At 40.8% G+C, this 26,225-nt stretch overlaps 2 protein-coding genes across 31 annotated transcripts in view; both read right to left on the reverse strand.

The window, feature by feature from the left end:
- Nucleotides 1-13,141, reverse strand: part of LOC107271692 — a 29,881-nt gene extending 16,740 nt beyond the window's left edge. For 3 of the 25 annotated variants that reach the window (XM_025088960.1, XM_025088959.1, XM_025088947.1), the window contains exons 1-4: nucleotides 6,053-6,886; nucleotides 2,968-3,148; nucleotides 1,288-1,354; nucleotides 317-387 (exon numbers count right to left, since the gene is read on the reverse strand). In XM_025088960.1, coding sequence (XP_024944728.1) covers nucleotides 317-387; nucleotides 1,288-1,354; nucleotides 2,968-3,148; nucleotides 6,053-6,128 — 395 coding nt within the window. In that variant the 5' untranslated portion in view covers nucleotides 6,129-6,886. Of the gene's footprint in view, nucleotides 1-316; nucleotides 388-1,287; nucleotides 1,355-2,967; nucleotides 3,149-4,345; nucleotides 4,894-4,962; nucleotides 6,887-6,934; nucleotides 7,035-7,067; nucleotides 7,547-9,620 lie in introns of those variants that run through there. The other 22 variants (XM_025088954.1, XM_025088953.1, XM_025088952.1 and 19 more) reach the window with 22 other exon arrangements.
- Nucleotides 13,142-16,519: 3,378 nt separating this feature from the next.
- The window catches only part of LOC107271695 (eukaryotic translation initiation factor 4E transporter), a 13,517-nt gene continuing 3,811 nt past the window's right edge, over nucleotides 16,520-26,225 (reverse strand). For 2 of the 6 annotated variants that reach the window (XM_025088974.1, XM_025088973.1), the window contains 15 exons: nucleotides 25,997-26,094; nucleotides 25,807-25,880; nucleotides 25,436-25,700; nucleotides 24,443-25,351; nucleotides 24,014-24,365; nucleotides 23,776-23,909; nucleotides 23,582-23,665; nucleotides 23,254-23,427; nucleotides 22,935-23,156; nucleotides 22,652-22,847; nucleotides 22,161-22,232; nucleotides 21,377-21,658; nucleotides 19,550-19,726; nucleotides 18,921-19,307; nucleotides 16,520-18,400 (listed from right to left, as the gene is read on the reverse strand). In XM_025088974.1, the coding sequence (XP_024944742.1) occupies nucleotides 18,153-18,400; nucleotides 18,921-19,307; nucleotides 19,550-19,726; nucleotides 21,377-21,658; nucleotides 22,161-22,232; nucleotides 22,652-22,847; nucleotides 22,935-23,156; nucleotides 23,254-23,427; nucleotides 23,582-23,665; nucleotides 23,776-23,909; nucleotides 24,014-24,365; nucleotides 24,443-25,351; nucleotides 25,436-25,700; nucleotides 25,807-25,880; nucleotides 25,997-26,094 (3,674 nt within the window). In that variant the 3' untranslated portion in view covers nucleotides 16,520-18,152. Of the gene's footprint in view, nucleotides 18,401-18,920; nucleotides 19,308-19,549; nucleotides 19,727-20,046; nucleotides 20,085-21,376; nucleotides 21,659-22,160; nucleotides 22,233-22,651; nucleotides 22,848-22,934; nucleotides 23,157-23,253; nucleotides 23,428-23,581; nucleotides 23,666-23,775; nucleotides 23,910-24,013; nucleotides 24,366-24,442; nucleotides 25,352-25,435; nucleotides 25,701-25,806; nucleotides 25,881-25,996; nucleotides 26,095-26,225 lie in introns of those variants that run through there. The other 4 variants (XM_025088972.1, XM_015747975.2, XM_025088975.1 and 1 more) reach the window with 4 other exon arrangements.

The following is a 26,225-nucleotide window of genomic DNA, read 5'->3' on the forward strand; positions in this document are numbered from 1 at the left end:
TCCAACGGAATGCCAGAATTCACTAATCATAGGAGTCGGCCTATAGCGACGTTTGAAAACTACTGGAATCGAAATCACAGAAAAATAATCATTACATTTAAAGAAACAATAAATAAATCAAAGAAAATACTATTAAACAGCATCAATAATGTAAATTGTTTTTTTTTTTAGAATGAACAATATTATCCTTTGCAGATAATAATGAACATTTATATGTACGATGAGTTTCATACTATACTGAGATACAGGGACACTCTACAATATGTATCACGTAAAGTGTGCGTAAAGTTGGATTAAACTAAGTTTCGATACTTACTCCGCAGCTTGCACGGTGGTGACGTCACACTTCTTACTCGGAATAGTTAATTCAGGTGTGTTTCCCTGAAACTCGTGTAGAATTAGAAGAATTAAAATACAAATAAAAAAAACATGCACTACAAGTCTGGAAAAGAAGCAAAGTAAATAACATGATACGATAGAAAGTCAGAGCAAAGACACATGTACCCATACAGACTACACCAAAGATTTGAGAAAGAAAAATTGATTACGGCGATACTCCTATTTAAAATTGTTCAATAGGATGTAGAACTATATTGTCACAAAGTGTATACAAGATAATCATGTAAAAAGCGAGTAATTATGTCAGACGGTGCTATGAGAAATAATATGTTCAGAAAAGTTAACAGTGCTGTTAGTAACCATTCAAGAGAATAAGACACATAATAGGGAGATATACGATCATAAATCTCGATATTAATTTACGCGAAATTCTAGAATAAAATTACATCGTTGTAGGAATAGAGTCAGATATTTTAAAAGGTTCTCTTCTTTTTTTCCATACATAAGAGACACAACATTCTTTTTTCCCGGGATAAACATAAGAAGATTTTGGGTCGTTCAAGCTCATGAAGGCTAATAGTGGCCGTGCATCATATCTTATGCAAGCGATGTATTTTATAGAATCCAATATAATTATGCCAACTGAGTAATATACGTGACGTCTAGGAGAGGTGACATACGAATACATGAATATAAAACAAATATATAAAACCCAGAAAAAAAAAAACATGGAAGAGAATATTTGTCCGAGTAGAATATGCTCCGGTTAGACTTTCAAAAATCAATCTTTATGCGTAGTAAAATGCTGAGTGAACGTTTGAATTTTATAAAGAGACCAATACGATAATCTTCAAAGAGAGTAAAAACGAAAGCTTTCTTCCGAAACTTGAATAATTTCGACATTCACGGGACAATTTAAATTCGTGCAAAAATTTCGTAAATATCTACCTTTTCTACTTTATTGTGCAGTTTCTGTAGTACGTCTTCACATCTCTGCAAGGTCTCAATCCTCAACCTGTTGCGTGAAGGATAGCACACGATTAATTCGAGCACTCCTCTGTTTCCAAAAGGGCTACTCGTTTCACTAGGCTATACGTTTATACATCATGGCCGGTACTCTTTATCTTTTTGAGTCAATTAACACTCTTTCAATCGAATAAAAGTATGAAAACAGCAAAGACCGTGACTAGTGATACGACTTTTGACTAAAACGAAATTTTTCGTTAGTGAAGCGTACGATATGCCGCACTGTCTCCATATTAAATGCGAGAATTCATGAAAATGCCAAAAAGAAATAGCACGAAACGATAATCAGATGAAAACACAAAAGTAAAAGTTAAACAATCGTAACTCGTGATATATTATTATGGAAACTTTGAACAACGACACAAATATCAAAGGTGCGACAGCATGCTCCAAGTGGTACAGCAGTGTAGAAAAAAATAAGGTGTGCACTTAGCAGCAAGAAAACTCAAATGTTTGTGGGCCATGATATACAAATGAGCAATTCTAAGTGTAAACATAGGTCAAATAAGGTAAAGAAAAAATCGTATGCAGGCTTGCGAAATCGTTGTGATTTTCATCCAAGGTACCACACGAGAAAATACTTTGAGTCGATTGACGCACAATGCAATTCCAGCTGAATAAATGAATAGCGAATCCTGGTACAGAATTCGTCGCTCGTTTACGCTGCTTCGTATAAATAGTATAGTGGTATAAGGATTTTTGAATAAAAGTACATGCCACTCTAACAACGACGGATCAATTGGAGCTTTTGGATGATTTGCTTATTTTCCATTCACCTAGATTAATACTGGCGACCTTATCTTATTTCTATACATAATTCTAAGGAATAAATGACTAATATTAATTATTCAAACTTTATTGCGATAACGATGAAATCGTAAATTTGGCAGAGCACCATTATTAGGAAGAGATCTATATTGAATTGGTAATTATGACAATTACCACCTATCAGTATTGTGCTGCTGTGTGTATCTTTCGTATCGGGTAAAATCTTGATCAGTGATCGTAAGAGATTGATGATTAATAGTATAATCATGAAAATATTCACTCTCGCTGTATTTGCTTGCAATTACTAGTGTCGGATGTCGCAATGTCTGCATACGTTTTAGGTATCAATAAACGCAATGAGAAATCGGCTGACTTGCGGTTGTAATTACAAAAATTCGGTATAGTGCGTCACGCCTGGGCCTCAGGTACCATAAGTAATTCGGGAACCGTGGAAACGCATCCAAAGAAACGTCCAAATCTTTTCTATGGTGCGCAGGTGCAGTGAATCGCAAAAGTAAAGGCGAACGTTCAAATCCAAACGCAACCATCTTTGTCTAATTCGCTCGATAAATAAGAATCGCCTTGTTTCAACTGCGAATGAAAAATCGCAGTTGCGCAAGCACATTCTTACACCATTCGAAGGTAATTCGGTACTTGAGCAAAGGTGACAGTCGCAAGTCAGCCAATTTCGAATGCATTTGACTGATGCGAATAGCTGTGGGAATCCCCGGACTCGGTTCCACAATACTTTCTGGTAGTAGGACGTCTTTGGGGCACGGGACAAGAAAAGGCGAAGAATAAAATAAAATAAAGGAAGATGGAAACAAAACGTACTTCCTCTTACTGTTCGAAAGAATTCCGTGGAGACTCTGCATTTTCTGCAGTTGCACCTCTCGCGATCTGTCTTTGACTTTCTGGAGTCTTTTGATCATCGCCTCCAAGAAGGGAATGTACTTTTGCATCTCGGCAAACTTCCTGTCGTACTCGTCCATCCTGACTTCTGCAGCTGGCACACCTGCGTCGACAGTCAAATCGAAAAATTTATCTACTCCGGCCCTCGACGCCCCTTTCCCCGCCGTCTCTCCCCCATTATTCACTCTATACGGCTATCATGCTTAAACATCCATCAATCCCTTTTGTGCGAGAATACGCCAACCCTGCGCGAGCGCCCCTTTCACAGAATCCTTCCCTCTTCAAATAAGATGTGAACTTTCGGCACACACGGATACGTACCACGTCCAAATTAATAGTTCTCAAAACTCACGAGTTCTGTGTACTCATCTATCGGAAATGGCACAAATAAAATTTTTCTAAACGTGTCTCTCTTTTACCGAGACCTTTACGATTCGGAAACTCGACTGATTATCGTGTCCCACACAAATGCAATGCCTACGGTCGAATTGTCGCATTTATAATTTTTATTGGCAGTTTGCTTAGGAATAACGGAATGACGTGTCGTTGAATTACTGACTAAATAACACACGCACGCAACTAAATCATAATTTTAGCTCGTTGCCAATAGAGTAAAATTGAGCCCGATAAGCAGAATAATAGAATTTTCTCAAATTCACTCCTACTCAGCTGGGAAAATGTTCACTCTTTGTCATTGATTACATAAATCCTCAGTGATGTCCTTGGCAAATTTCCTTAATTCTATATTTAGCTATGAGTACGCGACACGCATCGCACGGACCGGCCCGACCCGCCCATTCTCCTCCGCTTGAACTTGCTGCAAATAATGCAGCTAGTTGCAAACAGGTAATTAACTGATAGATGGATTCACTATTGACTACACTACTGACCCCGAAGTCTACGAATTAAACTGCAATTGCACTATCCTGAAAATCAGCCTTGGATCCTCTACTAATTTCCAAATCCTTTATACATGCGATACGGATTAATTTGTAGACTGATTTACGTATTCTATGACATGTCCATATAGAGCTCTGATATACATATATTAATTGAGTTTGATGACGTCCACAAAATGCAATACATATTAGGTAGTAATTGTCATTCTTTGATTGATCGTTGGAAGCAACATAAATGATCCATTGTGGAATAATAATAATTACTGCGCACGCCCTGTCTTCAATTGCATTGGCATTACATGGCTAAATAATAATCTTGCGAAATAATCGCAAACGTCACTGTTCTCGTTGAATTAGCAAATAGGTCACATCAGCAATTCGTGGGAAACCTTAGGAACTACCTCAGACTTTGGTTTTGTTGTAAAATCCGTGAGATTGGCTGTAAACTATTCCGTAATAATCTTCCTCAGGCTTTTACAATAACATTGACACCAGCACCACAATGCAAAATACATTTGGTCGTTAAGAAAATATATCGAGCAATCGATTCTCTTCACTTTTAGATACGTAACAGGTTTCTACAAAATGCTAGGTGCGTCTTGAGTGACGCGTGCGCACACTCCCAGCTTGAACGGGAACAAAGACACTCGGCCGAACATCATTCCTTCTCTTTCTTCATTTTCTTCGACGCGCAAGTAACATTCACTTTCCCAGGAGACGATCAGCTACGATTTGAAGACCCTACGTCTGCTGTCGGATTAATACCTCTCATCTAGGTATCCAGCGTAGACATTCCGGCATTCGTCACCCTTCTGCCGATACAATCAAGGAACTTGGAAACTCCACTGGGAGAATCCAGACTCGGAGATATCCAAGAGAAAATCCCTAGATGATGAGTACAATCCCCCTAGGATCTCATAGGATCTCCCATTATTCTGTATAGAATCCTGGAGAATATTTCCTATGAACTGGGCGATGAAAATCGATGTAAACTCTAGTACGGCAGGTTCTCTCTTACCCTGGCAATAGGCAGCCATTGGAGGAAATTCAAAGGTTGGTTACGTAAGTGCTGGTTGCTCACGGAGACTCATCCGAAACTCAACGAATCTTGACCACGCAGTCGAGTAGTAGAGGATGTGGTTCTTCTTCAAGTTAGACAGGTGAACATTCTTGCTGGGAAGGAAGGTCGTAGTCGAGGGACAAGTATCTCGAGCGCGAGCATGTTACACTCCGCCACGAAATAAGCAGTGCGTTCGATCCTCGCTCTCCCGTTCGTGGCTCTCGGCCGGTTGAGTACCGCTGATTGTTCACGGAACCAACAGCAGCGACTCCTCGCGCTCTATTGCTCATCCACGAAGTTATAGGTTTATAGTATAGTATATTGTTATAGGTTTCAGCATTACCGTTTACTTTCTGGCCATCCTCATGTTTTTATCATTTCTCTGGGCCTGTCTGGGCGTACACACTCTTCGGCCCATGTAAATATATTTCACGACTACAATTCCCGAGTCCCAGAAACTGCACCTCGACACCACATCATGCATAGTTAACATTTATCCTCTGGATATCATACTGATCGGCACGTGAGTCAATCTGTTTTATGATGCTGTCCCTGTCTTGCATCGTTGCAGGAAAAGAAAACGATTTTCAAAGACATCCAATGCCAAGAAGAATCGTGTCAATGAAAACTTTGATCTTGTTGATCATTCACCTAAGGCTTTAGTACGTCCAACGCAGTAAAAGAGAGAAAATGAACGCTGATCATTCGTAAAGATCCTTGTTATCCTACAACGTGGATCGAAGGACCCATTTATATATATACACACACACATATATTCGTGCTAGCCGCGATTTTAATGTCAGAACCTTTTGCACGTCCTTGATACAGTCCTAGACTACCGCCAAGCTGTACAATTCTGCTACCGACAAACATGGCCGTGCCTCGTTTCGTATAAACTGGCTGTAATGGTCGCTCATGAACTTCTGGGACTTTCTGCGCTCTGCGCTGTCCCCGAGTTTCACTCTTACGCTATCCTAATCATACATATGTCCGAACGTGTCGTAGCGACACGATATTCGCTAGCATAAAACGTCTATTCGATCCTCACTCAAGTATTCTCGTGTAGGGACGTGTGTAACGAGACTCTCAGTGCCACGCGAGGAATATAACCAGATAGACAGCATTTCTTCACGAGACTGTTTTCTTCTCTCTTATCAAAATCCGTCCACGCTGTGGCCCCGCATTAGCTTTTCTCTCGCGATACGTAATACGCATTCGTACCTCCGTAGTCACAGCAGACACTTCCACGTTTTAAAGGAGAAGATCGCGACGTGATTCCGAAGTGGAATCGTAACGTAGCACGAGTTACTGTCGTTTGACTGCCAGAACGGCGAAAGGGATCGGCAGAGGGGAAGAGAGAAAAAGTGAGGAGTGTGGGCAGCACGCAGAAACATATGAAAAACTTAGAAACTTATCTCGAATTGTGTGATGTTCAATACAAAGTGCAGAAGCACATGTGCCATGCTAAGCCAACTGGCCATTGAGCACAGATATGCTGGGAATACAAGATTCAGATGCTTCTCTCTAAGAAATCACATGTCAGTATTGGCAATTATGTTAGGTATTACGAATCTACCTAGCTGCGGTTCGTTAACGTTTTACGATGGTTTTACTTGTCATACTCGATATTAGCTGATTTTCGCAACCAAGGATTCTAACCTCCAATCTCATCCACTGATACTGTTTAGAAGAAGCCGTCTGAATAATGAGACTGGTGTTATCTTTCTTGTTCTATATGTCTCCCCCTCCCTCTCTCTCTTTCTCATCGACTCTCCCATTTTTACTCACTCTCCTAGTTACTCGCTCACGGCGCGACTGTGACGCAGACGCACGCGCGCGCGCAAATACGTCCCCACAGCTGTCTGCATAGCATTCATGACGAATAAAATCGACACTTTGGACAGAGCTTATTATATCACATCATACGTACCGAAATGCCACGAAGTTAAAAGGACCTAATGATTAATGCACAATTTCCACGGGTTCGCCACCGACGAACGATAAAATATACTTTCGTTAGATTCCCTCTTTACGTTCACATACAATGTATATTTACTGCGCACCTAAATACAGCTCGAAGAGAGAGCCTTTATTATTCCAACCGATGGACGAAGACTTGGGTAGATGGCAGGTTGGTAGCAATGGCAGCAGGCACTGCCGGTAGACCTCTATCCTTTTCACACTAGAGAACTTCTCATGAATGGCTAGCTTTTCACGTCGCTACTGGCTACGATGCAAACGTTCCTCTTGGTTCTCTTGTTTCTTCATCGAATGAGTTGCACGATTCGAACGCGCTGGTTGACTAGAAGCTGCCACTTTTCATCTCTACAATATGTGCACGCCGCCCTTTTCGATGGTATCCACTCACCCTTGTTTACGCTGGTTTACGCTGTGCGACCTGTCTCGCCAGCATCCGCTAGTGCGCGCGCGCACGAATTGCAGCGACACCAGCGGCTGCTTCCCAAACCATGAAATGGGCAGTACGTCCCTTTCTTGGACAATACTGGGTCCGTTATCTTCCCAGCACGCGTACACACAAATATAACTGCCATTCGAGCTTCTTATTTTCTTTTTCTTAATTATACAGCAATTGTATAGAAAATTCTTTTAATGCACTAACGCGATGCAATGTGTTAAAAATTCAAATGTGGGTAATGAGCTTTGCATAACATAAAAAATATCTTTGGCCTTCCCAATATTTATCTTATTTTCTAAGGTAAGATCTTGGAGAAACATTAAAAAATACGTTTTTAAAGGTCTATTTTTCTAAATCGACGAAGAGTTTCAAATAATCTTTTATGGAAACGTTTCTCTGACTCTTTCTATGGACACGTACTTATTCATGATATCGTCGAAAAAAAGTCTAACACAATCGCCGTGGAGTTATTTTGTTGAGAGTATAACCATTATAAATGTGCGAATACAGCACTACATCTGTCCAAATCCACTAAACCACTATTGAAAGTATTACGAATGAAGAATTTGATCACGAATTTACTACGTGCAGATTACCTTGGCACCGAATTGTAAGCACTTAACCTAAGAACAAAAAACCGGAAATATTCGTAACGCCATGACACTATTATTTTCGTTGATGAAGAATGTTACTCATTTAATAAACAAAAGACATAGTACCAATAGTTATAACAACATTTCTCGAAGGCAAATGACAAAAAATGATTGCTGCATAAGTTCCATATTACTTAATTTATTAAATCAAATTAAGTCACAAAAGCTTAAAGAAATTTAGCTGCGTCACCACTTGGAAAGCATCAGTCTTTTTTCCTTACTAGAAAGTGAACGATAATATGTAAAAAAAATAGACATAAAATGCGATCCCAGTCTATCGGTTCATGACACTGCATTCATAATTAGTAGCAATGACGGACAATTTTCGAAAAGACAAAGACCAATACGTTACTTTGAGGTTTTTTTCAAGTCTTTTCAATGTTACAAAGCAAAAAGTACAAACTTACACGGATAAATTAATTACAAGCTCCAGTGTGCTGATTCAACACAACTTAAAACCATGCCGTATACGAACACACTGTAATTTGTCTTATTTTGTACGCAGAACTCTTGACTAAATTTTCGTGACTTGAATTTTCTCTTGACTAAACTCTTGACATTCATTTTTCGTATAAAATGAGCCTCAAAGAACGATTATACTATATAGAAAAATGTGCAGAAATGTTAGAAAGTTACATACATGAAGATACTTGAACGTATCAACGCATATTATGATGTGAGGCAGCTATCAAATTGGAATATCAGGCGACACGAGACGTGTCGGATAATAATCACAAATCCACACTTTTCCTTTCAACAGACCTGAAGTGCACGAATAAATATTCAGAACGAATGACTGAAGTAGATGTGGGCGTTAATGTCACATCATGATGATAAGAAAAGACAGTTTCCTAAGAATTGCACCGCCAGAGGAATATTGTTCAGAAGAGTGTCAGAGAGGTAGAAAGAAATAAATGTCACTTTCCAGGTAAGGAATATGAAGACACGAGTAATCGATTTCCATTCTCAAAACACTAGATGATTAAGCTCAATGCGCAAGTGGAGTGGCCTTTGTAAATCCTGCCAATCAGTCGATTCTCTAGCCATAAACTCCCTACGACACGAATCCCATCCCCTAGGAAACTCTTACCAGTGGCACCAACTCACAATATCGCTATCAGTAAAACAGTAACCACTGTATGTACATATATAGCATTCGTATTTAGACGAAAAACAGAAGACATAAGAAAAGATAGAAATATAGTTCGTCTACGAGTGGAATACGTTTTGGATAGGCTATCATGTTATAATTCCTATAATTTTCAATATGAAAGACCTCTTAGCCTAGCATTTAATTTTTGAACTGAGTATAAATAGAATTTAACAAAATAAGATTCTATCACAGGGCTAAAGATTACAGGACAACTGGATCAAGCACACATGAAATTCAAAATACGTAAAAGAATAATTCTCAATATTTTCTTATGCTTAGAATTAATTGATCTATTAAGCAGATAAAGGAACACGGCTAACACAGGTAAACATAACATAACAAAATGTATTCTAACCGCGTCAGTCAGAGCAAAGGACGAAACCATCATATTTACCATGAGTGCGAAGCTAAGGACGAACGCATATGAGGAGTGAAATGACGTAGACGGAATGTTAATATTTAGACCAATTTTTTGATTACGCGGATAATCAATCGGCCACAAATGCACATATCCACTGAACTTGAGAACCTCGACGAACCACGAGACGAGGTACGTGATAAACGTGAAATCGGAGATGGCCGAACATGAAAGTCGAATAGTTCCGAAGGGATGACAGAGTGCGGCGTCTCGTACTCTCGTCTCTACTTGGTGCCGCTCAACATGGACGCCGCGCCGTCACACACTTGACTTGGATATACATGTACATGGTCGGTTATGCACCAAATAGGAAGATGACATCAATAACAATGGGACCGTTACCGATTTTTAAGGTTCGAAATAAATAAATGACCAACGCCATTTGCCACATGGCCTACTGCCTGCACTTTTTATTTCTATGACGTTGCGACTTCATTCAGTCAGTGATCTATTAATTTTTCCCTCGAGAAAAAAGTGTGAGAACGTTGTTCTTGCGGATACTGTGAACAGTGTCGTAAATGAAATTGCTTGAAATCTACCAGTGAACTGACTAGAATGCTCTCACTCTCTTTCTAGTCCTATTGTCCTTAGCACTTACACTTTTCTCCGTTCCTCTTATCCTTTCTACTGGCTGTCATGCTCGCTCCGACTCACTACATGTCTTCGCGTGGTTACGTCACAACCTTTAAAGAGTTTCGGTCAGCTGCGAAGTATCCTTATAAAATGCACATGGGTCTTTTGGTAGTGAGTTCGCAACGTACACAGCTGGGTACAGCTACCAATAAATTATTATTTTTGAAACTGCATAAAAGCTTTCGATGGTTCGAGAGGTTAAATCTCTGCCGTTATGAAATCACAGTGCCCAAACGAATACAAGCACACCGTACGTTGACAATGCAATCTAAACGCAATTCGTTTAATAAATTCAGTGCATATTTAAATTTCCCTCTCAAAGCAACTACTCCGTATTCGTGAAACGACCAGAACTGAGAACATTCAGGAGCATCCATTATACGAATTGATTGATGAAAACACGCCAGAAACAGGGTGGGGTTGCCTAGGTTACGACTATTTAGAATAGCATAGAAGTCCCTCAATTAAAAGAAAATACAGCGTCGTGTGCCTCAAAGTATTTTCCGTGGATCCCCCTGTCATCCTCCTTAATCAATGTCGTATTATTAATAATCTCCCCTTACCTAAAAGCCTCTCTTTTTCAATGTCACAGCGCGGTTCACAATGAGATATATATCTTTAGTTCGCACCAGTGAATCGCAGTCCACAAATCCACTGTTCCTTGCCGTCCTCTGTCCAAACTTCCTCAACCTGGTGCGGAATCCGTGCATTCCACCTTCACGGTGCAGCAGTTCCTCACAGTTTCTTTCTCTCTCTCTCCCTTCTAGTTTTTTCCACCGATCACAATTATTGCGTGCCACGTAACTACATATACATAGATACGCGATGTTTCACAGCGCGCTCTACAAGTCCTAGAACACAGCTTGAGTAACACTACAGTTTGTATGGAGAAAAAGTAGACAAAGTCACACCTGACATGCAATACTCTTTCAAATGTAGTCGACGGATTCACAATTTTCCGAAGTTCAGGGTGGACTGACGAAGCGCCAGTAACGATATCATAAAAGTCAGTCAGTAAAGAAATCGACGCCTGCCACGAATATTCTGAGCTGTTAGCGATAAATGAGAAACTTGAACTACACGCCACTCCGAGCTTTTCCGCAGTCTATCGTAGCAATTCTCACAATGAGATAATCATACATGTATGAGTACAAATTCGATAACCGCCCCGGTCGGCAACTTCTCACTGCTTTTCGGCAGGAACCCTTGCTGATCGTCGTTATGCGCAGAAATTCTTCAGCTTCAGACGAATATCTTCATGTATATCTTTCCGTAGCTGCTGAGCACCACGTCCACCAGGTAACACAAGCACGCACAGAAGTTCCTCTCACTCTCTCGCTATCTACTACCTATTATCGTGTCTCTGTAGTTCACCATGTCGTTCAACCTGAACATCAATGTCGGCACCTTACATCAAACGACGTGAGCGATTATTAAAACAAGTAGTATATCGAAATACGTAGGCTAAAGAACTATCAAACATTGAGAGAACAAAACCAAGCCAAAGGACGCACCGCGGAAAAAGATGTGTTTTCATGATCACGTATCAGCTGTCCGTTCGTGGTACACAAGCATTTTCATTGTCCGTCAATGCCGCTTAGTCTGGTCGTCGTTGTAGTCGTGAATCACGTTGCGTGATCATCTAATACGAAGCGGAAACAGAAAGATGCGTCGGTACGAAGGGCTCGCGACACACAATGGCTGCCAGTCGTGGCAGCCGGTGTTACAAACGCGTTCACTGCTCGAAAAACGAGTCGGCATCGCACGCCTCGACGATACATTACTTGCCGTCCCAACGCTGGGAAAGCGCGCCCTTTATCCGGCAACCCTAGACTACTCGTGCTCTAACGACATTACTCCTAGCTGCCAGTAAAATTAACGTGACGCTCCCATCGCTCGTCGAAACAGGAACGAGTGATTCAATTGACTATCAGACTTGCCGGTGACTCCTGGAGTTTCCTATTACGTAAAATTTTTTGAAATTCTTGACACAAATGAAACAGTCAGTATCTGCATCACCTTCGCTATCCTCTTTCATCTGCCTGGCTCTTACTCTCTTTGTGTGGAGAACTCCGAACTTACCAACTTCTTTTTATTTCAGAGACGCTTTTATTTGTGTTAGAAAGTTATTTAATATAGTTCAACATTGACAGGTTTATCTGATGCCTATGAGTGATACAAGTGGATTAGCCTTATTTTTTTTTTCAAATAAAAAAAACAAATTACGTATCTTCGGGTCTTCGCTGCTATGGATGTTAAAACCGAACTGGCAGCAATTGTGGTTTTGCAAAAATAAAAGATGACGGGGTTTCCTAGTGGTCTGCTAGCGATGTGTTGTTTTTGAAGCAACTTCACTGAAAGTTAGAGACGTGAAATCCAATGGGTAGATACAGAACACGATCGGCTACTCTTGGATACCTGACTCCTTTGTTCGTACTTTAGGATTACTACGAACTCTCAAGTTTTCAGATCGTAAAGTGGACACGACGTCGTCAACGTATTACGTGTTTAATAACGATAGAATATATTATTGTAGAGACGAACTGCCTCATGACCCGTCTGCAGCCGCCATTTGCACCGAATGTGGGTGTCGCCGTCGATAGGGATACTTCGGCTCACTTCGGCTCCCTCACGAGTTTGGACGGAAATAACCGAGTGAGATTATTACACGTTGCCCAGTGGTGCTCATTCTTATCCATATTTATTCTTATTTTTAATATACCTCAATGTAGAGTTATCCTTATCATTATTAAACGAGTCGTTCACACTTGAAATTGTTGAAATTAAGAAAATTCATTCCATTTACACCAATACATGTCATGCATAAAGTTGTGTCGTCAGACATGATATATATCATTAAAAATTAAAGACAAAATGCTGAACGAGGATTGGTAATAAATGACCAAAGTGATATTTGTAACGAGCACGTGCACGCAAACAAACACAATGACAGGTGAATTCATTTTCGTCGTATTTATTCGTGACAAGATTATCGTTCTGACATATTATGCTTAATAATTTTATTTACAAAACATCGGTCTGGTACATGCACTAGTAAATTTGCCTTTCCTTCGAGAGTCGAATTATTTACAAAAATCTTGATGGAGATCTGAAGAGCGGGAGGGGAAGGGTGAAAGAAAAAAGAGAGACAGTTGAGTACGAAACGAGGCGGAGGCGAAATATCTTGATAGTGCACGAACACCCGAGACGCGATTCTTCTCAAACTGACTTTGTCCAATTTCTCCTCCTTTTCACATTTTCACCTGGACACACGTGATACCTAAGCGCAAATATAATTATTCCGGCACGTCATTCATTAATGAGAAAAGGTCAATGGAAATGAGACGAAAAAAAAAAACTTTATACGAGAAAAACGAAAAATATTTGATTTCAAATGATCTTCGTCATTTATCATTGAGCGTCGTCGCTCCAAGCTATCAATATTTATTTCCTGTATATCCGAAGACGATTATATTGTAAACGCAACCTATTGGATTTGCATCCCTTAGAGCCTATCACACGCTTATACCCCTTCATACCGCTAGGGATGCAAGACTCGCTCGCAGGTTACGTCGCTTGAAGGAGAAAAAAACTCAAAATCAACTCTGCAGACGCACCTTTAACAGGTCACTGGTTTACAGATTCAGCGATTACTAGTTTCTTTAATATTCGTACTGTGATAGTGATAGATAAGTGTAACAAGTACGTAAATTTCCTTTGCACGAGACAAATATCCGAATCACGTGTATTTGGCGAAGATACGAATTATGCTGACACTTTGGCATATCGCACAGTAGTACACAAACGAATATCCTCCTTTTACGCCTCAAAAGAAACACAACAAACAAAGGAAGATAAATGAGGAACGCCTGTGTGGACAAACACATGCACACACGTCTCGCCAGCAGAAAAATTAAAGGAACTATAGGGAGATTTCGTGTGGTCTGCTTGCCACTTTTGTGATTTTGACGATTTCATTGAATAAAAGAAAAAAAAAAGAAGAAAGAAACGAGAGAGTGCTCGACGCAATAAAATTACCCTTAATACGCATTGCGGGTGATTCGTCCTCATTGCGTTTCTTCAGTCGACAACAGCGCGATTACGTTTCTATTCTTTTTTCTTCTTATTCTTCTTCTTCTTGTTGTTGTTTACAATCGGATCATCGATTTTCATTTACTCTCATCTCATTCTTTTCCTTGACGCCTCTTCATTAACATCGGCATCCTTTTAATTTTCGCACACCTTCCGCTCGCGCTTAAATGATCTTTGACACTCTGATCGCGCAGTTCGACAACATCTCCGTTGAGTTGGCATCACTTAATCTTATACAATTATTTCTAACGTACCACGTGTACAGCCCATGACGATGCCTCCTTCACAACTTTTAACATGAACCTCTCTCTCTCTCTTCGTCACACTCATTCTCTCTCCTATCGTTTGATCCTAATTTCTCCCAAAGTTCATTACACAGGGTGATTTGATTTGAGCAGGGCAATCGCGACTACAAGGACTCTTGTGGATTTTTGTTGATCCATGAAAATTGCCCGTTTTAATGATGCCTTGCGTGGCGAAGAAGAACGCGCCATTTAACTTATTGTTAGCCAAAGCAATTGGCAACGAATACCATTAAACTTCAAGACGATTAAACCACTATACTCTATGCCTTATATCACCCTAGGTGGTAAAAGTGTACGACGGCTAATGATTAAAATGGTGACTATAGGCGCCTATTGCCTCTGGTTTTTGGCTGCATTGTTCCTCGTGGTGCCAAGATAGTTCTTCTGTTGCTGCACATGACAATGGATATCTTTCGTCATAGTTTCTATCGCGTCACATACATCAATGAGACGGAGCAAAAGAAAAAGTTCACCAATTTCCGTACAAAGAATGACGGCGAGTGACGCACAATCTCTATCTTCTATATTTCATCCTCTGAGAAAAGTGTCGACGATTGTTGTCACATCCGACGATTACGCATCAATATTGACCACGACACAACAGCAGAACTTTGATTTCAACGTAGCATCGTCCGAAATTTCACGCAGGAATCAGCAACGGGCTGCCGCGTCACATATCTCATTAATAGGATCCTTAACAAATCGTTGTCAGACCTGACATTGCTGATAATTCCTTCATAATTTGTCTTTTGTTCTCTCCCTCCCTTTTTAGCAATTTCTTTCATCCGCCTAGGTCACATTGCAGAGGCCTCTCTTGTCACGGTATTTTTCTCATCTCTCAAATCATTTTCTTTCTGTTTCTATGATCTTACGACAATTCTCTCAACCTCTCAGCCTTTGTGATTACGATCGATGACAAGAGCTTATCAATAGAATCCATTGTCCTGACTCTTAGCCATTTCACTTCTTTCTTCCTATTTTCTCGCTTTTCAACTTTCTTTTCCAGCTAGTCCCAAAATTTATATCAATGCTCCGTGTGTCTGCGTGGGTGTTGCTTTTGTAAGTTACGACAGCGCGTGTCCAAGGACGCGACGAGGTCCCTCAAAACATTGCGATGTAGGAAGCAGTTATACTCGAGGCAAGGAAACGACGTCTTGACCGTGTTCGGTATTGACTTCGAGAGTATCACTTATATTTGCGAGGGAACACGTAGCAGCTATAATAGAATTGATCAAGCGTATTTCACAGCACGAATACACGGTGGCTCGTCACACTCAAAACACTGAAGCGTTGGATCGACACGTGTTCGAAATTGTTGCACAAACGGATTATCAAGAATATAATGTACATTGTACATTCAGAAGAGAAACCGCCAGATCTACGCATGTACATTCTAATGTGATGAAATCTAATTACACTGCTTTCCAGATTGACAATTGGGCGTAGGAATCGTTTTTAAGTAAATAGTACAAAAAAGTAACAAGCGATTCAATACATCCGATGACTCGGTTTTCGATATTATTTAAACCAACATAATGCAATAATTCCTTTTTTATCGTATATATGTGTGTCAGCATGATAGTGAACGTAGAGAGCTAGTCTCGAGACTATGATATTGAACAGGATGGTATTTAAAAAAATAAATAAAGATGGTACCAGTATCCACACATTGTTTGACGTTGACCGCGTACACGTAGTAGGATTTACGACTTGAGGATCAAAAGTCTATAACGATAAATACATAAATATATACGACGCGAGACGCTAGTATACGCAAACGGTGAACTCTTTAACGGACGAGAAAAAGGTTTAGTAAAAGACGGACGAGAAAACAAGAAAAGAAAATATAAAACACTAAGTCATTATTGTCGGTTACTACACTTTAAGAGTAATCATCGTTATCGTGTATGTGGGAGAAAAATGCAATTGAAAAACAATAATTTAATAAAAAACTAAACGCACGTCGGCAACGCTACGCAATTGACTCGTCGAGCTTAGAGATCTTTCGTTCGATTGATGGAATGTTCTCTTTCATTTTTTATCCCTTTGCTTTCTTTTCCTTCCCCCTGCATGTCTCTCTGATTCTATCTCTCTTTTGCAATTTTTCCTTGGAGCCTCTTCGGAACACTTTCGTCTTTCCTCTTTCCTTTCGATTTGCTGTACTCTCCTCTATTAAGATTATGAAGTATCTCGCTTAATAGCGCCTGCGACCATCTTCACGTTGTCTCGGTAGTACATCACTCTGCAACGACTTTTAAACTGCGATCATGACACTGTATTTTCGTACTTCTACAGAGTATATATTATATATAAATTTTTATAATATATATGTGTTAACCCAGAGTGCGTTTTTTTTTTTTTTTCGAAAAATTTAACTCGTATGTTCCGCCTCAGGTCATTGATAATAATGGCGTTGAGTCTGTCGAGTGAAGCAAGTAGTGTGTCGGGTGTCGGCACATTTCCATAAAGTTTCATCCATAACACCGCATTCACGATTATGGCCGAGTATAAAGTTTTGGATGAACGTGGCACGCGACTCGTGTCGGTTGGGAGCCGGCAGCACGTGTTTCGTTCACTCAAATAAAGTTTTCCAAGCATTGAGAATCAGACAACCATTATTTAAAAGAAAAGAAAAAAAAACCTGCGCATCATATTATAATCGATGCAATTAGAGATAAATTATTCATAGCAGATATTTTTTTTTCTTTCACTGGATATCCGATGATTCAAGGGTACGATGTGTATTAGGGCTTGAGATGAAATATTCATCATAACAGACTCCAGCCATTCTTGAGATCCATGTCGCACGAAAAGAGCACTCCAATACTTGGTTTATTTTTCTGAATTCATGTCTATGAGACAAACGACGAGCTTCAATAGTATCGGACAGGTCCCAGGACCCCAATTTTGATAGGATGTGCTTTCCTTGCGAAACCGGATGCTCTTATGCACACACGAAGTCCTGATGTACATCTTGTAATTCCTTATTATCATAAAAGCGATTATCGTAACGCCTTCAAGTTCCTTGTTCGCGTATCCATGAAATGCATCGTCAGTTCACTGCGAAGGAAGTTATTACATCGGGAATTTGATAGGCGGACTGTTTTCATGGAATTTTTCTAAGGTCTCCATAAGCTTGTGGACGCCTCCTTGGAAAGTAATTGAGTATTTTGGTTTCTCTCAACAAAATACGTCATTTCTTCTACTCGCTCACTACCTCTTTCTCTCTTCCAGAATAGTTCAACAAAATACGCAAAACTTTATCGTCTGTTGCAGTCGCATCCTTCGATTTCCTTGAGCTCTTACTCTCTTATTTACTGTGCCTTGTCGTCCAGGGTGCAAAGGTCGTGCTTGCCAGTCGTGTCGGTACAATACGTGTAGAAGAAGGGTACACTTTCAAAAGTGAGAAGAATAGAGGAACTCGATGGAATTTCTCTCACATCTTTCAAACGCTCGGTGGATCACTGGATAGATTAATCTAATTGCGAACGGCCGTCGAGGCATGCTGAAGTCTCTCCAACTCTTCCAAGGAGAGAACATTCGTCTGAGCCAGTTCAGGAAGCTTCCCAGCGCGTGCCTGTGCTAAGAGTTCCGGACTAAACCATCGTGCCAGCTGATTCGACGTGGGTGAGAGGTCGCCACCGTTGCTACCCATAAAGCCTAACCCTGGTGAACTCTGACGTCCGACGGGCATTTTCATGGCCTGCGCTCGCATCGCTCGTCCATCTGTGATGACAAATAGATATATATCATGATTATGTTATTATATATATCCTATTTATCTTTACGTGACAATTTAATCAGTATCGATGAAAATTGAACAAAGATTTATAGTAATATTTCAATTAGGACATTCCTATTATGGGATTGGTATTTAGTATAAGGAACAAATGGACAATGAGGAGTTACTTTGGATAATTCCGTTCCGAAATGCTGAAGGGACTGGACACGTTTTTGATAGATACTGATATACTTTCAGGCTCCTTATTCCGATCTCTGGATACCGTTGCATGTTATGTATTTGGGAAGTGTGGGACTGCCTGTAAATTGGGACAAAAAAAGTACGAACCTCAACCCAATAGGTGAACGTTTATTTTTTCCATTAAAAAGGAAAAAGCAATAACGTGCGCTACTGAATTTTTTTATATCTCGAGGTACACATCCTCTGTGCGAATGAAGATTAGTCAAAAATTGCTGTTCTATTTACTCACACGTATATGTATACATTTTATAAGATCGTTCTTACCGGTTCTCGAGGAATTGTAGTTTTGGTTCATGACAAGTTGCTGCAACTGCGGATTGACCGTGCGATGTTGTTGTTGCTGCTGCTGCTGTTGTATGCTGGAAAGATGAGATTGCACCTGCTGGGGTTTCATCTGACTGCTCATTGGATTTGGTCTGTGACTCATGACCGAATTCGAAGCAACATTGTATTGAGGAACATTGGGGTGCGGCATAGAAGCAGCCATCGTGTGCTTTGAGCGTGCCGGATTGCCGTAGACTCCTGCTGCAGTTACTGCTCGTTGCTGCTGATGCTGTTGCTGGAATTCTATGTTACCGCTGTATTGGAACTGATTAGCACCGTTGCCAGTTGCACCTGCACTCCCACCACCGCCTTTGACTATTGGCCGACCTGTAATAGAAAAGAGCAAAGATGCAACTGCAATTTGACTTCCTTTTTATTTTATTTTCGCTCTTAACAAATAGAAAGACGGAATATTTTCATTTCTTTATCGGAGTGTCGGTAGTGTTTTGTTTTTCTGTTGATTTCAGGAATATTAGTATTAGATTTGGAACAAAGCGTTGATCGCGAAATTGATGGTGGTAGCGTTTGTTATGCTGTTATCACAGTGACGGTGAAAATAACGAACATACCAGGATGTTGCTTGACATTGGGACTGGACCAGGATGACGGTTGGAGTGGCTGCGGTCGCAGTGCGGTCGTGTGTCGTGAAAGTACACCCTGAGCGATCATCTGAACTGCCGACTGCATTTGTTGCATATGCGATGACGCTTGGTTCTGAACAGCCATTTTCGACGGATCGCCACTGCCTATAGCCACACGTTACAGTCACTTATAAGTCGCTATCTCACAGATATGATCTATGAGACTAGCGATATTTCCCTTTGCATAAATGTTCTATTATTGATTCTTATGACTCTTTGCAAAATTAAATCAACCAACGATTAACGTTGCAGTGCTTTAAAAAATTCAAAGGATTGGATTTATATTTTAGAAAGAATAGCAAAACTTTAGTTTTAAAAAATCCTAAATAAAGATCATCTGATGAAATTGACATAAAACGTTGTTCGGTTATACTGGAGAATCACACTGTCCTGTTATTGTTTAATAGGGATTATTATAGGCACTATAGGTAAAGTTCCCTCTAAGGCGCTATATACCAAGTTTCTAAAAAAAAAAAAGTCATCAAGCATATTTTAGTCTTATACAGTTTAAGCGCATGCCAAGAGTCATGCATGATAGAGCTCAAGATGTAAAGCATTAAGCGATGTAGGAAAGCATGCATGAAAAAAGCAAAAGTTGCCGAAGCAGAATGTATAGCGAGGAAAATGAGTAAATGAAGAAAAAACTTAAAGTGTAGAAGGTACTGATAAAGAATTTTATTGTAAAGGCTATTCTAACAAACTCAGTACGGTAGATGAGTCCATCGCACGATTATGACATACTGTCAATGCTGGTAACTAGTGAACCCGTGTTTGACAAAACCTTAGCTAAAAAAGTTTGAAGAATCGAATGAGCGAGCAAAACGACGGCAAAAGGGTCAAGACAAGTGCATCAAGAGAATCGCATGTTCCTGAAGTGTCAGAATGCATTAAATAAGCACATCGAGAGGATCAAAGCAATGAAAAGAAGCGGAAAGACAAACGGGATATGGAGCACGTGCGTGTGGCCATGGATAAAAAGCAAGAAAAAAAAAAAAATCAAGGAAAAAGGAAAGAAAAGAAAGTGCTTGTCTATCGCTCTTCGTTGATAATTCAGAAAAGAAAAGTAGCAAAGAAAATGATAAATAAAACAGTGCTTTTCCTAAAGATCACGGTCCAACCCCCCCCTCCCCCCCCAAGAGTCCTTCCAGAGATTATATTTCGTGTCACTTCACATGGACAATTCGCCTCGCAACGCAAAATTACTTTACGTTCTCAAAGACTCTTCTGCAATTTCAAATTCCTTGACAATGCTGTCCACGACCACGGTATTCTTATTGCAATCCCCGTTCGTTATAGAAGATAATACGTCAGCGATTACAAGGTTTCGATTGTCATTCTCAGAAATAACGAAATCTTTAATATTTGAGTCATTCTCCGGGATGCAGTCGAGGGTCTTGCTTATATCCTCTGAACGCCACTTCCCTTTAAAAGTTTCATTCACGACCGTCCCATTGTCGTGACTGTCGTTATTTTTTTCGGAGCCGCTAAAGTGTTTAAGTTTTAAAGCGAATTCCTTCGTTTTCGGACTATTGTTGTTGTTTGCATCGAGAGGACGGCCTGCACTAGATAAGACACGGAAATTTCCGAATTTGTCGGTGATCTTATCATCCTGGATCCTATCAGCGCTATCTGCTGGTGACGTTACACGACGTTGCCTCGCGAAGCCGAATGGATAACGAGCGTGAGGATTAGTATGCATATCGTAAGCGGGTAAAGGAATTGGTTCTACTTGACGAGCGGATAATGAATTCGCACCCTCGGGTTCCTTCTCGGCGGTCATTTTGCGTAACACCGAGGTCGGCGTGAAGGCCAGTGGCGTTGGACTTAGGGTCTGCTTGGCTGGAGAATTGACAGGACTCGCTGACGGCACTCCTCTGTGCTGCGTTTGCTGTTGCTGCTGTTGTTGATGTTGTTGCTCCTGCCGCTTCCGGTAGTTTTCACGTTGCTCTTCCAGCTTTTTCTTTATCAGAGCGTTCTGCATTATGGACTGTGTGTGCATGACAAGTTCGCGCGGCGAGGGCACTCGGTGGGGTAGCACTGTTTAAAGCATAAAATGTTCTCTGTTAACTGTGTTACCTCATCCAAGTTTGTTCTATCAATCAACTTCAGGTGTAACGAGATCGTTTGTGAGAGCAGCACATTATAGAAACATAATGGGGATTATACTCCGATCTTTACCAACTTCGACGATTTTGTGATTTTTTATAAAGAGATTTTTCAAGATTTCCTTTCATCCAGTATAATCCGTAATCATTTCGTAAACACCAGCTACGGGAAAAAATACATACAGTATAAAATATATGCGAAGGATTAGGCAATTTTCTCCTTTTCAAAAGTATGAAAAAATTCCGCATAAAAATGTTTAACAATCAATACCGATGGGAGTTTGATATATTTTCTTATGAGTAAACTAATCTTTTATTAATCATGCTGATCTTCCTGCACGATAGTTGAGTGTCTCAATACTGTCTTACTTAATAAATCGTATAGACAAGATAAAAAGATTTTCCGTACTATTCTTTAAAATCGAAAATATTACCTGGATGTTGAACTGTCAGAGCGTTGGGACTAGTCGCCAAATTTGGCGATATTATTGGTGCTGAACAGAATGCTGCATTCCAAATAACCAAAATATTCGTATTTCTCATTTGAAATGATGAATGGGGTGATTCATAATTTGAGTGTGCCGAGATATTAACGTCGCAGGTTTATACCAAATGTATGACTGAGCAAGTTATTGAGTTGAACGAATAACAGAGACAGAAAGAGAGAGAGAGAGAGAGAGAGAGAGAGAGAGAGAGAGAGAGAAAATTGAAGCATTAACTATAATCTTATAGCCAATGTAAAGTAAAACTATGTACGTGTCAAAAGACATTAGTTAATACCTATCATTTCAAAATTGTTCTCGTCCACTACTGGTAATTCTTCATTCACAGTTAACGATGACGTTGAGACTATAGTCAATATACAAATTCAAAAAGAGAACTAATATTTTGCAAAATACTAAAAAAGCACCAATGCCCGACTCACCATTGTTCATGGGTGACGGTATTCGTTGCTGCTGCTGCTGCTGTTGTTGCTGTTGCTGATACAGCATCTGTTGGAGAATGTGATCCTGAGGAGTTGGTGCTGCAGGATGTGGGCTGACAGTGCGAGGCGTAGTTCCTCCATACAGTTTCAAGATATTAGCGAGAACTTCCCGATGGCGATGCTGATTCGCAGGATTCTATATACGATTAAACATGTGTCACTATGATTTTTGTCCAACAAGCCGTTTGATTTCATACTGAAATACATTAATTTAGTTGCAAACCTGCAACTGCTGAAGTAAATGCTGCTTAGTGATCTCTCCCTGCTGAAGACCTTGAATAATGGCCTGAGCTTCCGGTCTCTGAAGCAGTTCCCGACTCGATGGAGCGTTATTGACCATCATTTGCATATCCGGCGGGACTGGACTAACAACAAGCATACGCTGACCACCCATCATCATAGAGAGCATGTCCGATTGTTGTTGATGACGTTGTTTCTGCTGTTGCTATAAAAATATAATAACAAAGAAGCATATATGAATCTAACATCAATGCATCGTGATCATGAATTTCAATATTATGAGCGAAACTCCAACAACGAACCTGCTGAATCTGTAACACCTTCATTAAATTTTCGTGTTGCATCTGCGCTTGATGAGGATGTTGGGCAGGTCCGAGTGGACCAGCATGATTAAACGTTGAAGGATGTATCGGCTCGGCGATATGCTGTTGCTGTTGTACTACCTGCTGCTGTGTCTTCAGCTGGTTGTTAAGCAGCTGTGAAGAACAATACACCACAAGGATTTTATTAGTTTAATGATACCAATTCTCCTCCGCCAGCTATAATCACTATCATCAAGACTTTTAAAAAGCTACAATGCACTTGACGATTCTACAAGTACAATAGTTGTCACATGTTTCCACAATATACCTGCATTAATGTGATGGGCTGCGGCTTTTGGGAAATAGGACCATTAGCTGCAGGAACTGCTTGACCGCCAGTTACTTGAGCGAGCTACAATGAGATTCATAAGCTTAATGAGACTTTGAATCCAAGAGTAAATATGGTTACCGAGATCAACAGATATAATGGACGAACTAACAAGAATTCGAACAAAGATTTACCAATTTCTTAAAAGCAGCCAGATCTTCCTCAGTCTTATTCACTCTTGGGGGTTCAGTAGAAGGTGCCGGCGGAACTCCGCCTCGCATACGTGCCTCTAGCTCTTCCAGACTGTGGACAACTTTTCCACCAACTTCTGCAACCAAAATTATACCTCCACTCATAATGATTTTATCATGGACCAACAGTAAGTGTTTATTTTCAATTAACTAGGTTAAAATTTTTCAGGATCATTCATACCCATGTCTTTGATTGAAGAGTTTTTCATCAATGGAACGACCGTATTTGCTGCGTCGCCCTGTCCGTTCTGGTTTGGTTTGTTACCACGCTGCAGCATCTCGAGTAGCTTTACACCAGTAGTAGGGGTAGTTGAGTTATTCGTAGTGTTAGCTGGCGAAATCGGGGCGAAGTAGGTATTGGACTCCGCAACCGATGGAATTTGAATATTAGGCTCTGTGATATCATTAAGCAGATTATTCAATAGTTCGTCCTGTATAGAAGCTCTGCGGCTGTCCATTTGTTGGACGGGACTGTCACGCTTGAACCACTGGCTAAACCGAGAACCAGAGCCTCCATTCGAACCAACTCCATTCTATTAAAGAAAATAACGACCATAGTTAAACGTGCATATTTCCTGTAGATGTGCAAGTACCAAATTTGTCTACGTACGGTTAAAAGTCCAGAAACTCCGGGAAAAGTGTCTGACTTGAGGAACTCGTCCAAATTGAAATCAGAGTGACTGTCTTCTTGATTCTGTCCACTACTCACATTATCAAGATCGCTGCTCGGTTCAGTATTAACACTATGATCAATATCAGACTTTTCTTTAGGCGAACGTGTTTGAGGTTCACTTCTTTCTGAAATTGGCGAGTGGGGAGCTTGAACGATGTTCATAGGCTGGTCCATAGTCGTCGGAGTACTGCGGCCCTTCGGTCCAGCCGAATTTTCGTTAGACTTATCATCCTTCTCCGAGGACGACTTTTTACCACGTTTCTTCTGCACGGGCGACTGCTTCTTCCCTTTGGCACTGTAGTTGTTACTTATCATTTTCTCTTCGGGAATATCCTCGAAGCCACGCAGCTCAATGGTATCATGCTGGGACGTAGGTCCCGAGCTAAACCATTCGGGCTCATCGGCTTCCCGGTTATCGCTGTAAGTTCGCCTTCGATCGTTGCTGTATCGCCGGTCCCGTCCGCGGTCCTTGTCACGATCCACCTGGTGATTCCGTTCATTTCTCTCCAATCCTCGATCCCGATCACGATCTCCGAAATCTCGTCCAAAGGATCTCCGCTCGTATCGCTCGCTCCTGTCATCTCGGTCACGCATGCCGTCACGATCCCGATCGCGATCACGGTCACGATCACGATCCCTGTCCCGCATCGGCTCCCGTTCTCTGCCAACTTCACGACTCTCACGCGTATCCCGATCGCGCAATGGTCCTCCGCCCCCAGCACCCGACCTGAATCCAAATTCAGGACGTTCCGGTTCAAGTTTCTCGTTGTCGCCCCGGAAGTCCCACATGTCACGTGTCAGAATACGACCGCTGCCAATTCGACGAACAGGTTCACGATGACTGACCTATATACAATTGAGGAAAATTTCAAAGTATAACTAAATTTAATAAGCTTTTCCGCTTATGTGTGCTTGTGACCGTTGACATACCTCCGTTTTACCAATTGGACTTTCAGGACGTCGACTCGGCGGTTGAGTTACGTTTACAAAGCATCCGGAATTGAAGCTTCGCCGTTGAGGGCTCAATACGATCCCATCTTGCTCCTTGCGGATGCGCTCACGAGGATCGCCACTGCGACGTTTGTTGTGATTCTCAATAATTTGATCGCCGCGCCCGGATCGCTCATCATCCGGTGGCGTCTCACTGCGCTTCCTGTCCAGGTGCCAACGTTCGGGATCCCAAACACCGCGCGAACTGCAGAAGCAGAGTAAACATGACAATTATAAAATCCACAACAGAGATTGAAGAAAGGACGAGTCCTTTTCTTATAAAAATAACGTTCGAAACACTCTATTCTTACTTGTTATAAGCAACGTCCAAACACTCGGGTCTACGTTTGGATAACGGTTGGCTTTTTATATCCATCAGTTCCTCCTGTAAAGATCATTGATACATTACAGATATACACGACACTCCTAGATCACAAAATTCAGATCTTTCTGTTTCGGCGAAACTTCAAGTATAAATCATGAGACATCATAAGTACGTACCCGAGAGTATTGGAATTGAGGCCTGGTACGGCCCACTTCCATAATGGAGGTATCGGTCACCTCTCCAGCCACGGACATCGATATAATCGCTTCATCTCCTGCAAAGAAATGTAAACAAACCTTTAAATTGCAATATAGATTGCATAAGATTGTCCAATTTTTCCAACGATCAAACATAAATTTCACCTGATCAGAATAAAAGGGTGACTAGAATGATCAGCGGTGGGGT

This window comes from Cephus cinctus, unplaced genomic scaffold, assembly GCF_000341935.2.
Source record: "Cephus cinctus unplaced genomic scaffold, Ccin1 Ccin1_scaffold1034, whole genome shotgun sequence".
Classification (NCBI taxonomy): domain Eukaryota; kingdom Metazoa; phylum Arthropoda; class Insecta; order Hymenoptera; family Cephidae; genus Cephus; species Cephus cinctus.